The sequence below is a fragment of the Mustela lutreola genome, chromosome 6 (genome assembly GCF_030435805.1).
Source record: "Mustela lutreola isolate mMusLut2 chromosome 6, mMusLut2.pri, whole genome shotgun sequence".
NCBI classification, from domain to species: domain Eukaryota; kingdom Metazoa; phylum Chordata; class Mammalia; order Carnivora; family Mustelidae; genus Mustela; species Mustela lutreola.
Window position 1 is genome coordinate 5,084,770 of NC_081295.1, and position 18,461 is coordinate 5,103,230.

The window sequence follows — 18,461 nt, forward strand, 5'->3', positions numbered from 1 at the left end:
AAACCTGTTCATTCCAGTTAAGGAATTTTTCCAGTTCAATTCTTCTTTTACAGCTCCTATTTCCCTGCCGTATTTCTCTAACTTAACTTTTGTCTCCTTCTACGTAATAAGCACAGCTCTTATAAAATCTAAGTCTGATAATTCTAATACCTAGAGCCCCTGTGGATTAATTTTTCTTATTTTGTTGTTTCTTCAGATTTTTGCTAATGTCATCCTATCTTCTTATGATTTGGGTTATTTTCTACTGGGTGCCAGACACTGTACTTATCACAGCTTACAAAAATAATGCAAGGCCCAAAATGACCTTACCTTCTTCCACAAAGGATATGCATCAGCTTTTCCCAGAAGTTCTATTACTAACAATCCAAGATCACCTCTTAAAACAATTAGATGCGGACACACACTATCTGTGAGAACCTCTGAAATTCTGGTTCACTTTTACTCCCGTATTCATACCCATCAACACCCCTCCCCCAAGCAAAGACTGGAGATGGGGAACAGTCCGTATAGACAGGTTACAAATTTCAACTTCTGTCCCCCAAAGTTCAGCCTCTCCACTGTCCTCTCCAGATTTAGAAAACATACCCAGTGAAAGGTTTCTAAAAGCCAGACTTATATCCTTGATTATCTGCCCTCGATCTTCCTGGGGCTTTGATAAGTTCAAGCAAATGTTTCTTTGTCTTGTGTCCTATTTTACTGGAATTGCTCTGAACTTCTAGCTCCGAATCTACTAGCTGGTCTGAATTACCCTGCTAGCCCTTAGAACAGAGAAGTCCACGGCATTTTTAAAGATGTTGCTTGCCTTTTAACCTAAAGAGATCCAGAACTAACATAATTTCAGGCAATATGGGGTAAAACTACATCAGAATGAGAGTCTGAGGAAGAGAAGTAAGGCACATACCACAGAAAGTCTACCTGCAAGCCTGGCCCTACTTACCTGCTACTTCCTAACTCTACCTTTTTCTTACTTATTTGAGAGCGACAAAGAGAGACAGAGAAAGACAGAGAGAGAGAATGAGCAGGGGAGGGGCAGAGAGAAAAGATGACTCCTTGCTACGCAGGGAGGCTGAACAGGGGCTAGATCCCATGACCTGAGCTGAAGGCAGACACTTAACTGGCTGAGCCACCCAGGCACGCCCCCAAACTCTACCTTTTTAAACATACAAATTCCTTAAAACTTCACGCCCCTCATCCCCTCAAAACAGCATGAAGAGAGACAAGAATCTGCACATCTCACCTTCCCTCTTTTTGTTTAGTTCGGTTATTTTTTTTTTAGTACAACATCTTTAAATTTAACTCACTAAAACATTTATTCAAGGTCTGCTATGTGATAGAGTAAAAGAGATGCTAGGGATTTAAAAAAGAAGAAAAAAGGAAGAAGTGGAGGCAGAGGAGAAACTCTCCCTGCTCTCATGAAATGTGTGAAAATGCTGTTACTCTATGTGTTACCTTGACTGTTTCTTAAAGTAAGTGGCCTTGTCAGCTCTTCTCTCCCTCAGTAATATTGTGTTCTATACAGATCCTTTTCCAAGGCAACTCATGTATTGGATATACAAATGGAAAAGAATGTCTAGAAAAATACATTAATAAACAGAGATAACTTAGTGCTTCCAATAAGTAGTACGTAATTATTTTTGATTTGTGTTCTTTGTCAAACTGCTTGGCATAAACTTCGTGACACACACTTAGAAGACCCTTTCTGACACATCCTATTCTTTCACTTATTAAACCTTTTCTGCCAGAACCACAGTGTTATGATTACATGGTCTTCTACCACAACTAAGTAATCCTCACAATCATTATCTAAATAGGAAATGTTTTAAAACCAGTCAAAACTAATGTATTAAAACTGCAAACCAAAATTTCCTAACCTAAAAAATGAAACAATCTCTACTGCCCAAAAACCAACAAACAGCTCAAGTGTGTTAAAGTGCATACCACTGGGATTCTAACACAATTGAAACTGTCAAGGTCATCCTTCTCAAAATGCTGTAAGAATAAAAAAAAAAAAAAAAATTATCATAGCAGCTGCTTTGTCTACTGCAACCAATTTCCAAGTTAATATCATTTGCCTTGCATTAAAATTCATTCTGTGTTGATTTATCATGCTAGTTCTGCAGCTTCATTCAATTAAAACAATGTCACAATACAGTCAAAGAAAATCATTTCAAACAGCCCAAGTTAACTGTAACTTTGAAGGCCAAAAAAGGGAAAGAAAGAAGAAGAGACATTCATTAACCCCACTGTTTAAGTACAGACCTTCTCTGTGGCTCACCAATTCTATTTCTACCCAATGGTATGTTATTTTCTGAAGAAGAGGTTAACAACAATCATGTCTAATGCTATTAGTTGCTGCTCACTTCATTTTAAATAGAAATGACAGATTTTTCACAATGAGAAAATAGAAGTAATATGGCAAATCTTTCCATTAACCTTTTAAGAAATCTACAATTAAAGATAAAATCTTCTGTCAAACACGTAACTAATAAAACATGGCTTTCCAAAAGCATTTCAGTGAAACACTAAGAGGTATTAAAGAGCAATTTCTGCTTAAAATTTTATAAAAATAAATTTTAAAAGAACGTACTCTTTGCCTTGTATTTTGCATAATAGATTGATAATCTTTTAAAATACTGTTTCTGGTGCTTCTACAGTGTAAGACACCTTACAACCTTATATTGTATTTCCTATATGACATAGTAGGCATGAAACACACATACAAATGTGTATTTGTTGAACTCCTTCTCTTAGGAAGTAACAAAAAATATACCAACTCTAATGCAGTCAACATTAGTGAGCTTATCTTATGCAAATATGTTAAGAGGAAAGAAGAGACATGGTATTTTGGGCAGTACAACTGGTTTTATTTTAAAATCCCAGAACGGGGACACCTGAGTGGCTTAGTCAGTTATACATCCGACTCTTAATTTTGGCTATCATGATCTCAGGGTTGTGGACTGAGTCCCAAGTTGGGCTCTGGTGCTGGGCATGGAGGGTGCCTGGGATTCTCTCTCTCTACTCCTCCCTCACAATGCATATTCTCTCCCCACCCTTAAAAATATATAAATAAAATAAAATACCAAAATGATATTTTGTTTGTTTTACTGACTGGCTCTAGACTTATCGCACTTAGAGAGAAAATAATACAGATTAAATTTGAAAGTTTGCTGTGTCTATAGTCATTCACCATGAATAGCACAATGTTCTTTCAGTATTCAAAACCATTATCCAATGCAGCAAAGCTGCTCTTGTCATTTAGGAACAAATGAAGTTTCAACATGTCTTTTGATTTTCATGTTCATCTACTTATTAACACAATTGCAGAAACCAACAAATATTCATGTCAGAACTATACTCCTTTATCAATTCAAACACAGGATTTAGCCAGAGATACAAAAGTTCAGCAAAAATCAATGAAAGCATTGTGTAAAACACATACAAACACACTCCAAAAGCAAAAAACAGACTGAATATATCAAAATGTCTTGTGCTGGCGTGCCTGGGTGGCTCAGGGGGTTAAGCCTTCGGCTCAGGTCATGATCTCAGGGCCGCAGGATGGAGCCCCAACTGCGCTCTCCCCAATTGCGCTCTCCGCTCAGCAGGGAGCCTGCTTCCCCCACTCTTCTGCCTCTGCCTGCTCTCTGCCTACTTGTGATCTCTCTCTCTCTCTCCTGTCAAATAAATAAATGAAATCTTAAAAAAAAAAAAAATTTTTTTTTTAAAAAGTCTTGTGCTTTTGGGGGAGATAAATGTCTTATCCCTTTTCCATCTCCATATTAATTCTTGACAAGCAGCCAGTAAGTCTTCTTACGCTACACAATAACTATTACAGGAACCATTTTGTAAATCTTTATATATTAGGCCTCTATAATCATCTTCTACTAATGGCACAATGCTATGCAAGAAAAGGCATTTGTACCAGCAGATGTAAGGGTGGGGGAAACAGGAACTAGTAATAACTAAAATATGAAATCTGTGGCTTATAAAATGTGTATAACCTAAATTTTAGGAAGTCTTCATCATTTGAGCATAGATAAAATTGGGAAAGAAGCTGAAACCACTCTGGAAACAAACCTTGATTAGTAAAACAGATGATTATTTTTCTAGAAGCTAAATAATAATAACTGCATTGGAAAACAAACATGTAAGCAATTAAAATAAAAATATGAGGGGCTCCTGGGTGGCTCAGTGGGTTAAAGCCTCTACTTATTTATTTATAAATAAAATCTTTAAAAATACGACAACAAAAACAAAAACAAAAAAAACAAGACGACAGTTCCAAATGGAGTTTCTTGTGGTAAGCCTCATGTCACCAAACCAAGACTTAATTACAGCATTGACTCTCCAAATGGACTCTTAAACCCATCAGTCAGAAATTACCTGGTCAATACTAGTTAAGTAATTTTCATGATAGACCCCTTCCAGCTCCTTAAGAAAAATAACCTTTTGGGGGCGCCTGGGTGGCTCAGTGTGTTAAAGCCTCTGCCTTCAGCTCAGGTCATGATCTCAGGGTCCTGGGATCGAGCCCCGCATCAGGCTCTCTGCTCAACGGGGAGCCTGCTTCCCTTCCTCTCTCTGCCTGCCTCTCTGCCTGCTTGTGATCTCTGTCAAATAAATAAATTAAATCTTTAAAAAATAAAAAAATAAAAATAAAAATATGAAAGCCAACAAGAGTTTCATGACACAAAGAGTTTTAGGACATAATTTTTGACAGTGTAAAGTCCAAACTCCTATACACCAGGCTCTTTAAAAAGTCTCTAACTACTTTTTAAACCTTTATTTTTGCTGTTACCTGCATGTTTAGCCACATAATTCACTGTCCTATAAAAAAACGGGGAGTACTTTTTTTAAAAAAGGCAGATACTTTTTTCTTTCCTGAAACACCTTTCTTCTTTCTTCCCTCCCTCAAAACATGTCAAATACTCCTCAACATACAATACTGAGTTCAAGTGTTCCTCTTCCTGTGATTTTCTGAATTCTCTGATTCCTAGAAACAGCTGTTTTCCTCTCCAAAGTGAGGACTTTAGAGCACTTATATACGCACCCCTCTCGCAGCCCCTACCACATGAAATGCAAGGATGTACATACATGTCTCTTGCAGATCATCCCCTGAGCCAGAAACCAGTACCTGGTCCTCTTTAGTATTATTTTTCATCCACAATGCCTCACACAATATACAGCACACAGACAAAGCTAATATTTATTCAATTATTGGCTAATACAATTTAAAAGCGTTCACAGAAATCATGTAGTGATTTTTTCATTCTCATGGTAAAAAATTAAATCACTAAGTCATATGCAGCACAGGAACTCTTCCAAATTTCAGAAATTTCTCAAATAAGCCTGATGGACTGATCTCAGGATAAACTCCAAATGATAAAACCAATGACGTCAAAGAAACAAAATGCTATCTGCACTTTCCATTTCAATATGGAAGTATCATGAGTGCAATGACTAGGTCATTCAACATCTCCTAGGTGCTGACTACACTGAAGTGTGTTTTATTATGAGTGTTCTAGTATGAACTAGCTTCTATGCTCAGCACTTTATGTACATTAAGTCACTTCATCCTCATAACACTGCTGAAAGACAGGCACCATTATCATTAATGTTTAATACATGAGAGGTGACAAGAGTAGCTAGCCCCAATCCTAGAACACCTAGATTGCATACAGAGTTTGGACACTTAATTTGTAGAGTATAATGCCCCTCTTCTTCTTCTTTTTTTAAAAGATTTTGTTTATTTATTTGACAGGCAGAGATCACAAGCAGGCAGAGAGGCAGGCAGAGAGAGGGGGAGGAAGCAGGCTCTCTGGTAAGCAGAGAGCCTGATGCTGGGCTTAATCCCAGGACCCCGGGATCATGACCTGAGCCTAAGGCAGAGGCTTTAACCCGCTGAGCCACCCAGGCCCCAAGGCCCCTTCTAAAGACCTAAAAACTATACATCCTAATCACACCAGAAACTCACATTCAGTTTTCTCATTCAAAATGTCTGGTAAAACGTTTATAAAAACTCTCTTCAGATTCAGGTTTACTTTCAGAGTCCAACTGTGTTTTTTTAAATAATTTCTTCTCTACTTATATCTCAAAATTTAGGATTACTGTACCACTATTACATAACCACACCCTGATATTTTCACCTTTTACTGATTGGGATCACTGCCTTAACAATCATGATATACATCCTTCTTAGCATAACTGAACTTTTATAGAAATGAAAACCTTTATGTTTTTATTACTTCTACCATTTATTTCAATAAAAAATATGGTAATTTCAAAAAAGAGAGAAAGAGAAGAATATGATTATCTGAGTCAAACTGAGTTTGTATTACAGGTGTGACTTCAAACCCAGAAGATGAGTCTAGAAGATTAAATATATAGTTCTGACCATGGATTACAAATGCTATCTAAGGCTCTTTGAAATGGATTGAAATTTTGCTGCGTAAGTATTATCAACCTCATACACTATTTCAAAATTATTAATTCAGCTCTTAAAGAGACCTGCTTTCTTTGGCACAAATTTTGGTCACATCTGATAACCATCTTGTATACCATCCTCCTTCAATGTTCCCACATTGTTAAGAGCAATGAGGCTTAGAGAGTGTTAAATTATTTCTTTTGTTAATAGAGTATGTTTTTGATGTTACTCTTGGTTTCTCTATAATAGTAAGTTATAAAATCTTGCCCTGTATTCTCTACTTTAAATAAATAGCACCACTACCAAAGCCCTCTCTCATTCTTAATCCCCACATTTAATCTGTCCTCTATTCTTCATTTCAACCTCACTGCCTTAGTTCAGGTCCTTGTTACTATATAACAGGATTACGGCCATAACAGATACTATGAGGGCAGGAACTGCATCTTTTCATATTCTTCTTGTGCCTGGTGCCTAGCACAGGTCACACACAAGTCTGAAATAAAAGAATGATGCCAGGGCGCCTGGGTGGCTCAGTGGGTTAAGCTGCTGCCTTCGGCTCAGGTCATGATCTCAGGGTCCTGGGATCGAGTCCCACATCGGGCTCTCTGCTCAGCAGGGAGCCTGCTTCTCTCTCTCTCTGCCTGCCTCTCTGTCTACTTGTGATCTCTCTCTGTCAAAAAAATAAATAAAATCTTTAAAAAAAAAAAAAGAATGATGCCAAAATTTTACTGGTTTGTACTCAGATCTCTTCAGTCTTCATGCTTTTAATTACCTTTCAAATTTCACTTTCTCTTTTGCTTTAATCTAATAAAATTGCAAATTTATATGGCTTTCGTACAATTTATAAATAAAAAGGCAAGAGATAAATCAAAGCAATCACTGTTCTCTAACCCCAAAGAATACAATACATACACACTTCTTTAAAGCTTAATCAATTCCTTACAAAATAGTAAAAATAAATAAATAAATAGATGGATAAATAAATAAATAAATCGCGCCAATATGAAACATGGAGATGGCCAAGGTCATGCTAGATAGGCTGTTTACCTGATGGTACTCTTTTTGGACTGGGGAAAACAGTTTTCTACGGTAGGTCAAAATGAGATTTCAGGAAGTGCCTAATTTACTTACAAACTATTTGTTTTAAAGAGCTGAATTTATTAAGACATACAATGCTTTCCCAATGAAATAATTAACTGAATTTAGTTCTAAGGCTACTTGCTGAAATGTCTAATTGCAATGTTCTTAGAGTAAAGCTAAGGCAGGTTCCGTTGAAAACTAGTTTTCTGCTGAAATTCAACCCAAAAGTTAAGTATAAATGCTGAATTCATTCACTCATAAAACAAATTTAGGTCTTCGACTATAAGCAAGCACTAAGACGGGTGGTCAAGCTCAAGTGATAGAACCTTCAACTACTCCAAAGCCCATTTCGTTTGCCGATTTTGGAGGGAAGAGGGTTAGAATAAGGAAGATTGTATCACTGACTGCTTCACTCAATTCCAGGAGGCCATGCTACCTCAAGATGGGCCAACAGTCTAAACATCTCAAACTTTCCTTTCATAGCTAAGAGAAACATTTCAATGTTTCTGGAATATGAATAGCCCTGAGAATCTGGATTCACTCCATTTTTTATTATATTCCTTTGGTTATTTAAGGGACAATCTTAGAAATATGGAGGTTAGATATCAGTGATAAGGCAATGAACTGAGAAGTCTCTTACAACAATAATTTAACCGTATCAGATCCTAGGAAACTCTTTTTGGATAAGTCACAGACAAAACGTTTTATCTCAGGTGGCCCTGGAAAACACTTGCTTACAAATAATAATCCCCTAAAAGCAAACTCATTTTCAAATCTATTCTGAATACTAATTCTTCTTAAATATTAAAATGTATTACCTAAATAAAGCTTAAAAATTTAAGACTCTGAGAAGACATATTATTTTTAAAATTGTTAAACTTTGAGAAAACCTGAGGTAAACAAAATTTATTGTTTTCAGAATGTCTTGAAATCCTTTTTCAAATAAGTTCTATTAGGAATCTAAGAAATTTTAATATACCTCAGGCCATAAAAACCCTAATTAAATATCTGATACACAGCAGGCCTTAATATGCCTGGTAGAGTAAAATAAAAAGGAAACTTCCAAATCAAAACTAGAAAGACAGAAGTCATGAAACTAACCCTCACTAAATTATCTGTTTAAAGTTCAAAGTCAACTGTTAACAGTTTCTCTACCTAAAACATAAAGATATGCTCCCTTTCATCAAACAGCACTGCTAAATTAAAAACTCCACAGATTAATATATAACCTAAACTATTTCACAGCTCTACTCAATATTCCTAAAAATCAACAATCATTTATAGTTTAACATGTAAACTATCAGAGAGATAGAGATATGCAGATCTTACTTTTATTTTATATTTCACTCATAATTAAGATCATATATAGGCAAAAATTAAGCCTTAACCTAGGTAATGAAAAAGGAGACTTTGCAGATTATTAAATTTGGATTTAATGTCCATTTGTCACTCCAGAGAACAAAGGCGAAAGTAGTTTATATGAAGATTCTCGAAGACTCTTGATTAATTCTTTCAACAAATAAGGAAGCCACAATAGTCAAAGCAGCAACGGCCTAATAAAAGGTAACTGTACTGATGCCTGTTCTCCTCAAAGCCCATCCCAAACAAACAAGACAGTTCAACAGCCAATGTGCAAGAGACAACCTTGAGAAATAGGAAAAAATCAACTGAAAACTGAATTGAAAGGCAACTTAAAACTCTTGCTCCACCATTAACACAGACTATTCCTATGAGACTACAGCAAGTAATGAGCAATATTATAAACCTGTATTATTAATTACAGTTGCCAGGCTGGGATCCTTCTTGGAAAAAATATTGAAAATGCATTTATCTCAGGCTCCCTGCTCAGCAGGGAGTCTGCTTCTCCCTCTCCCTCTGCCCTTCCCCGGTCCCCACATGTTCTCTCTCACTCTCTCTCAAATGAACAGTATCTTTTAAAAAAATGAAAATGCATTTAACCATCTTACAAACCTCTGACAATGGTCATCATAATAGCCTACACCCAAGATATACATTTCAAAGCTATAATCATTAAAAACAAACCCATTTTAAAAATGTAAAAAAAAATCAGAGTCATCTTCATATTTAATATTTAGAGAAAGTTTCACTAATTTCATATCACATCCCAAGCAAAGAGTTTAGCAATCTCATCTGTCCATGTGTGTACTACACAACTAATATCCCTAACAGCCAGACCTTCACAGTATTTGGGACTTATCTATCACCGAGGCTAATCCTATAAAACAGTATCTCACAACTCAAATTTGAATAACTAGGCAAATTTAATGAGAGAATTATTACTGATTCATTGAAACATAACATTTTCTATTTGTATCAATGAGAGTTAACTTCATTCACATACCGCTTTGTAAGATCTCCACAGATTCGGACAAGTCCTTAATAACTTAACCACCCAAATTACCAGTTTGATGGCCTACGTTTAACTTTAATCTTCTTCCTGTCTGTCACTTTATGAATGTATGATAAACTTACATATTCTTTTTTTTTTTTAAGATTTTTTATTTATTTAACAGACAGAGATCACGAGTAGGCAGAGAGGCAGGCAGAGAGAGAGGAGGAGGAAGCAGCCTCCCTGCCAAGCAGAGAGCCCAATGCGGGGCTCAATCCCAGGACCATGACATCATGACCTGAGTTGAAGGCAGAGACTTTAACCCACTGAGCCACCCAAGCACCCCTAGACTTACATATTCTTTTTTTAAAGATTTTATTTATTTATTTGACAGAGAGATCACAAGTAGGCAGAGAAGCAGGCAGAGAGAGAGGACGAAGCAGGCTCCCTGCTGAGCAAAGAGCCCGATGCGGGGCTTGATCCCAGAACCCTGAGATCATGACCTGAGCTGAAGGCAGAGGCTTTAACCTACTGAGCCACCCAGGTGCCCCTAAACTTACATATTCTTGAATGATTTAATGTAATATATGTTATCTTTCACTCAAGACTGTAGACTCCTTCAAGACAAGAAATTGTTTTCATGTTCATGATCACAAGAACCATACTGAGTACAGTATCAGATACCCTACATTTGTTATCTTTATTCTTCCAAACAATTTTATGAGGTGGACCTTATAATTTAGTGAACAAGGAAACAGATTCTAAAAAGTTAACATGATACCTCAAAGCCAGTATGATAGTATAGACTATTTTTCAGCAAGTATTTATTCTAGTCCCCTTCTCACTATGGACTGAATGGCCTGTCAATGCAGTTTCTTAATTTCAGTGCTACTGACATTTGGGGTAAGATCACCTTTTGTTGTGCAGGGGCTTCTCTGTTCATTTTAAGATGTTCAGCAATATCCCTGGCATTTGCCTACTAGATGCCACCGGTATCTCCACCCCCTGTAGTTTTGCCGACCCAGAGTTTCTCCAGATACTGTCAAATTCTGAGAGGGGCAAAATCATCCACAGTGGACAATCACTGGGCTAATGCATCGTTAGCAGACAGGAGCAGAGGCCTTAAACGTGCTGAAGCAGTTTGGTGTGGCTCTGGTACTCCAGGGCCCTGCCGGAAGAGCACGCTCCTACTAGCTGCTGCCCCTTCAGAGTGAGCCCAGAAAGAACACAAAGATCTAAACCCACCGGCAGCTGGCACAGGTCAAGTTCAGCTAAGCCTAATCAGTAGACTCTCAGCCACCATACAATAAAGGCTGAAGAGCACAAAAACCAATGCTTGTTCTATTAAGCCAGTAAGTTTCAGAGTCGTCTATTACGGCGTATTACTATGGCAACTGTTGACAAATACAGCCGCAAAGGAGTAAAGCCAAGATTCAAAACTGAGGGCTGTCTGGCTCAAAAACCCACTATTACCCAACTATGTCAAGGAGTTTTTCTCAACAGAATTAATATCTCCACCTCCAGGATGTGTTTGGTACATAGTAGAGATGCAATAAAAGCTTGCTTTGTTAATAAATATAAATACTGAATGTGAATTTTTAGCCAATTTTCAGTTCGTTTTCAATATGCTACTGTTATACCTCCAAATTAACACTTTTATAAAATAAGTTGCTATGTGCAGACGGAAAGGACAAGTTTAAAGTTTAAGTTTAGCAGTATTTGAAAGAGTGAGGCTTTCACACAGATACCCACACCAAATATTTATTGTACATCTACCATCCACCAGACACCCTTCTAGGCAGTGAGAATACAAAAGAGACAAAATCCTCACCCTTATGGACCTTGCATTCTAGTTAACACTTATACAGTGTAACGACATTTTCCAAGTGCTTTATGTGTATTAACTCACCTCTTCTAACTCCTTGTATACCTGTGAGAGACTTACTACCACCTTATATAGGTGAGAAAACGGAGAACCATAAATGACAAGTAATTTGCCCAAAGTTACAAAGTTGGCAGAGCCAGTCAAGGGTCTGGGTTTGCACCCATACTTTTTAAACTACTATGTCACATGCCCCTTCAAAGCTCTAATAACAAGCAGGAACACTTGGGTGGCACAATCAGTTGAGTGTCCAACTCTTGGTTTTCGCTCAGGTGGAGATCTCAGGGACATGAGACCGAGCCAGGCATCGGACTCCGAGCCCAGTGCAAGTCTGCTTGAGCTTCTCTCTCCCTTTTCCCCTCCTGCCCACACTCCCCACCAGGTTCGCGTGCATATGCTCTCTCTCTCTCTCTCTCTCTCTCTAAAATAAATGTAAAATAATAAAAGCCATTTGAGTCAAAAAGGATGAATTCACAAAATCAAACCTATATACAAATGGTGTGGGTGGAAGAGAACCGTATGAAATTATCTCTTAAGATACAAAAGTGAAGAAAATCAGGAAAAGGAAGAATTCATCTTTTTGTCCACTCTTTTAAAATGAGAAATTTAGTTATAATTCATAATTTTGAAATAAATCTTTTCCCATTCCCCTGTTTTATTTGAGAACTATTCCCTTTTTTTCAAAAGGTGACATAAAGTTCCTAATACAGAGCACAAAACAGTTACTGCTCATTTGGTATACATTAATAACCTCAAAGAAAAATAATTCTTAAATTCTTATAACAAATATTAACTTTTTTACTTTTTCAGAGAGAGAGGGCATGCCCACACACGTGCGCTGGGGGGAGGGGCGTAGCAAAGGCAAAGGGAGAAAGAGATCTTAAGCAGACACCATGCCCAGCACGGAGCAGCCCAAGGCAGGGCTCGATCTCAGGACCCTGAGATCATGACCTGAGCCAAAACCAAGAGTCAGACACATAAGCCACCCAGGTACCACAATTAACTTAATTCTTGTAATAGAACTCTTGTATTAAATATACCTTAAATCCCTGTAACAAAGTTAAAATTTTAAGGTTTTGAAAAAATTACCTGTAAGACCACAATGGTTTAAATCCATGTCAATCCTCTTATGAATTATAACTAAATTTCTCATTTTAAAAGCTTTGTTAAAATAGATATTGTTGGATGCCAAAAGTCATCCACAACTCATAAACCCACCTACCTATTTGATATGCCCACACCTGGACATCTGACTTCAAACTCAACATGGCTACGTCAGAACTGCTGAATCCCCACCTGCCCGATGGGCTCCTGCCTCAGTCTTTCTATCTTAGGAACTGGTGATTCTGTTCCTCCAACTGATCAAAACCTGCAAGTTATTCCTGACCTTTCTTCACACTCTATACCCCATGTATCAGCAAATGCTACTGGCTCTAAGTTAATAATCTATGCAGGATCCAAGAATTTCTTTTGGTTTTTTGTTGTTGTTGTTGTTTTAAAAAAAATAATAATAATAACGATGTTATTATTTATTTATTATTTGAGAGAAAGTGAGTGCAACGAGGAGGAGGAGGGCCAGAAGGAGAAGCAAACTCCTCAATGAGCAAGGAAGACCCATTCAGAACTTGATCCTGGAACTCCAGGATCATGACCCGAGCTAAAGGCAGTCACTTAACACACTGAGCCACCCAAGAACCAAGAACTTCTAAGTCCTCTTGTTCAAGTTTCTCTTCTACTCCCTAAGCTGGTGTCCCCTTGCCCACAGCAACCAGAATGAATCTATTAAAACCGAACTCAGCCCATTACCACTGTTCAGCTCAAAACATCTGAATGGCTTCCCACTTCACTCAGTAGTATCTGGAATCCCTACAGGGGCTCACAGCCCCTACATGAGATGGCCCCTCTGCTAACTCTCTAATCTTGTATCTTACCACACTTCCCAAGCACACTCATGCCTCAGGAATTACACTGCCTGGAACAGTCTTCCCCCAGATAATGTTCATGCCTTTCTCCCCATCACATCAGTCATGTCTCTGCATCCCCTCCATCTTGTAAGAGATAATTGTACTATAAATACACAATCATCATGTACATGCTTAGCCCACCTTATTTTTTTCAATAGCACTGACTGCACTTAAATATTCATTTGTTTATTTTCCATCTCTGCCACTGCATCATTTGCTCCATAAGAGCAGAGGTACTGTTTAATTCACCATTATACCCACCTCCTGAACAATCCTTGGCGAAAGAACCACCTGTTACCCCACTTCTTCTGTTGATAAACAAGTAAGAGCAGTGCTCCTCAAACTTTAACGTGCACCATAATCAATGACAGGGCTTGGAAGGCAGATCGCGATGCCTCAGCCCGCATGTTTCTGATTCAACTAGTCTGGGGTAGGGCTTGAACATTTATAAGTTCCCAGAAGGCATGGATACGATATCTGAAGACCACATATTGAGATCCACTGACCTGGACAATGTTACACCGCCTAACAGCTATCAGCAACAGGAGCTGACCATGGCAATGAATCTCAACTGGTGGAAGACAGACAGGAACAAAGTGCAAAGTTACCTACTACTGTACCCACGCTACGAAATATATCTCTTCTCACTTAAGAGGATTATATCAAACATGCCTTTTAAATAATGCAATATAAATATCACCTTCCCTGAACAGGAATTTTTCTAGAAGAATGCAGACCAAGCAGACCAAGATTATTTTCTCTAGCAACATCCTATGATCTTATGTATTCTGTGTTAATGACTAGTGCTGAAACTTTATCTTTTAAACAAACAGATGAGAAGGTTGATATCCTTTAATGAAACACCAAACAGCAGTAGACACCAACTGGAATAGCTGCCAAATCATAATTTCCCATCTCTAGGAATCATTCCAGTCATCGAGGGTGGGACCAGAGTAATCATGTCTTGGTTTTATTAGTTAACCTTCCATCTTCAGTCATGGCAGACTGGTCCAAAACACATTTTCTCTGCTAAGAATCTGAAGTTTGAAGATAAAGTGTAGGAAGCACTGAAATCAAATTATGTTAAAAGCAAGGGTCTCAAAGAAAAGGCTGAATTCCTAGTGCTGAGGTTCTCAAAGCTGTATCTTGTATCATGGCCCCTCTCTTACAGGAGGCTTTGTTCTCTAGCCACTTTTTTTAATCCTATGATACCCAATTACCTTCCAACAAACTCCTTGCCTACGTTATCCAGAACTGTTTAGATATGTGCAACCAAAAATACTTACAAAGTAAATATATTAGCCTTAAAGAAAATTGTATTAGAAATGCAACTTGTGAAATAAAGCTTTTTTCCATTAATCCAACTTAAGACATTTATTTTCCATCTTTAAACAAGAAGACTGTCCATATAATCAATGAATCTTACAATATACATCACATTTTGACCTCACAATACCAATTCCTTTTTGCAGAATCAATAGTTTTTCTTTCAGAATAGTTCTCTGAAACCTAGCAAAATACCAACAGTTTGCCTTTATGTATTCAGAAGGCACTGGAACCGATTATGCACATTGGAAGTACATGGTGAACCACCACCAAAAAAGAACCAAAAAATTTTCTTGTGTTAAGTTCCTTATACTATGATGGAAATAAATAGAAAAACAAATTAAAACATACCAAACAGCAAGTGCTCCTCAGAAAAATAAAGAGAATTAAGTGAAACAATGAGTAACTAGATTGCTTTAGATAAAATAGTGAGGGGAGGCTTCTCTGAGTAACATTTGGGCTAAAATCTTAACCGTAACAAGAAGCCAGCCAGTACACAGCTAACATCAACATACTTAGGCTGGGAATAGACCTGACTTGTTCTAACAGCCAATGTGACTACAGTGTATTTAGGAGAGGGAATCTCACTTAAGATGAGGTCAGAGAGATATAAAGAACCATACGACATAGCGCTTTGTAACAAACAAGAGTTTGGAGCTAATTATAAATTAAGTGGTATAGGACAAGGCGGCTACTTGCAACGAGATGTTTATGGAGAGTATCTGAGAAAGAAACAGGAATGAAAAAGACAAAAAAAAAAAAAAGAAAAAAATTATGAACAATGGTTATCATAAAAATTTTGGAGCTGAAAAGAAGCTTGGCAGTCACATAGTCCAACTTCTCATTTTACTGAAAGGATGACATAGCCCAGGTTGTGGCTTCTCTGAGGTCAGATTAAAAATGAGAAGAGAATTGTATTTGGTGCTCTCCGCGATATTCAGGCCAAAGCTCTTTCCGTAATTCTGGCCTCAGTATGAAATCTAAAACCAAGTCTTTACCATGCACATTTCCAAAAGTGACAACAGCAGCCATTAAATGAAAATATATCTAAAAAAATTTTTTAACTGTCCACACCAAATTAATACCTCTAGTATTAACCTTCCCTCAGATGACATTTATTTTTATATGTCACCAGATATATCCCTTCCCAAAGTATGTAAAGCAGAAAAAAAAAATTGAATAAGACAACAAAATATACTTACATCTGGATATTCTTTTACAGGCACATAAAGTTTCTCTTGTAACTGAACAATAGGTCCCACAGCATCAGGCAATTCTGCACTCCTTTTCTCTGTACTGCCATTTAATGTGTCATTGTACATGTCTTTCCGTACTCTGCTAATTTCTGTTAAAAGTAAAAATTTTAAATGTGTTAGACAAAAAAATATTCTTGCTAGTCGAGGGGGGGAAATAAAACAGAAGGTAGGGGAGGGTTTCATTGATAAAGTGTTAAAACTCAAAGAGTAATGAATTATTAACCTATTCTACCATTCCCTGGATTAAGTCTGTTTAACAGGACTATAGCCTTAATTAATTTTCTACCAAAAATCAAATTTATCTAAACCAAATAATATATTTTATTTTTAAGAGATTTATTATTTATTTTAGAGAATGAGCATACTGGGGGTTGGGTCTGGCAGAAGGAGAGAGAGTCCCAAGCAGCCTCCACCCTCAGGGTGGAGCCCAAGTAGGGGTTCAATCTCAAAACCCTGAGATCACGACCTGACCTGAAATCAAGGGTCGGACATTTAACTGACTGCACCACCCAGGCGCCCCCCTATATTTTATTTAAAAATTAACTAAAGAGCCCAAGCTCTTATCCTCTATTTTAACATACCTGTTATTTTGCTTATTTCTCCATGCTTAAATGAGGCCAGTCATTCCAAACAAGAACTTTAATCAAATAAGAATGCCTATTAGACAAAACTAATGACAAAGGCTCTTTTATACTTCAGAACTAATCTGTCTGAATGAGATTTTGAACTAAATCACTTCCTTAGCTATTTTAGCTATCTTTGGACTATCCAAACAGATGCCCAATAGATAACAGAGATTTTAAGTTCAGCAGAAGTCTGAGTTTGATACACAAGTATCTTAGTCAAAGCTACAGGAAGAGAAAAGATGTCTTAGAGAGAAAAGAGGGAGAAAAGCAACATTTAAGGAATAAAGCAAAGAAGATCCAAACCACGAAGAAATGAAGGTGGGCAGCCCAAGTAGGAAAGAGAGGTGTCAAAGAAGCTGAACAATGACAGAACGAAGAACAGGGTAATCAACAGGGTCAAAAACCACAGAAGTATGGTAAAGTAAAGAGCAAAAGAGGGTACCTTGGATTTGACCACTAAGCCACTGGTGATCAGAGAAGTTTCAAGGAAAAGATGGTTTTACAGAGATCAATCTACATCAGGTTAATATATGAAATATATTAAGAAAGGCAAGAATCTAAAGCCAATGACCTTTTAAAAAATTATTAGGACAATTCCCAGGTATATAAATATGCTTCTTATAAGAAAAAATATAAGAAATCCAATGAATCAAGACTTGCACAAAGAAGTCGATTAATTATTTCAAGAAGTCTTTATTAAACTTCCACACTGTGTTAGAAGATAGCCCTCTGCCCATTAGAACATACTGTGTAATAAGGGTTGTCATTACTAAATTAGCTGGATGCCTCTTTATCTCTCTCCCTATGCTAGAGATTACCTTCTTAGGGAAGAGGCTTGTGTCCATTAGTATTTAAAAGTAAAATGCCTTTTATTTTTATAATGTATTCTGACTGCCTTCCAATCATGGAATTTCAATCTACTGCTATTAAGGAACTTTGAAATATAAATGCACACTTTAATTTTCTTAACTAGTTACTTATATCACTTTGCTAAATAAAACCCAAAACAACAGAAAGTCATGATTGAAGGTGTTCTTACCCAGTTAGACAGCCTTAAATCAGTGAAAATACTGTATCACATACATATATTTTCTGCTTCAATGAGGGCAATATTCATTTTATAACACATCTTATCTCTTAAATAGCAATTTGCTTGTCAAAGCTTACCAAATGTGCACTTCTGGATAGCAAATGAAATTTTTAAAAAATCAAAAGAAGGTCCCTTGGATTTACCTACATTATAAAGGTAAGACTTCATTCCTTAAGCTCTTTTTAATACTACTTAGTTTCATAACAAACTCTTTCCTAAACATGGCCAGTATCAAAGTAGTGTTTATTTTATATTAGCATGCAACAGCAATTCTCCAATCAAGTTTTGAACCACCAAATAATTTAAACATAAATGTTTATATAATTACACAATTACAGTAAATAATTAACCAAAGGACATTAGGGAAATTTAATTAAAATTATGCATATATCTTTTAGTCCAGGTCCTTATATAAAAGCACTTTCAATATTAATTTATTACATTTAAATTTCCTCTTCCGAAACTAAGT

General features: G+C 37.0%; 1 protein-coding gene across 7 annotated transcripts in view; it reads right to left on the reverse strand.

The window, feature by feature from the left end:
• The window catches only part of QKI (QKI, KH domain containing RNA binding), a 159,850-nt gene that overhangs the window by 106,001 nt on the left and 35,388 nt on the right, over positions 1 to 18,461 (reverse strand). For all 7 annotated transcript variants that reach the window (XR_009354437.1, XM_059176585.1, XM_059176582.1 and 4 more), the window contains exon 2: positions 16,223 to 16,365. Coding sequence is in view for 6 of the 7 variants with exons in the window: in XM_059176585.1 (XP_059032568.1) it covers positions 16,223 to 16,365 (143 nt within the window). In the remaining variant the exon portion in view is untranslated. The remainder of the gene's footprint in view (positions 1 to 16,222; positions 16,366 to 18,461) is intronic.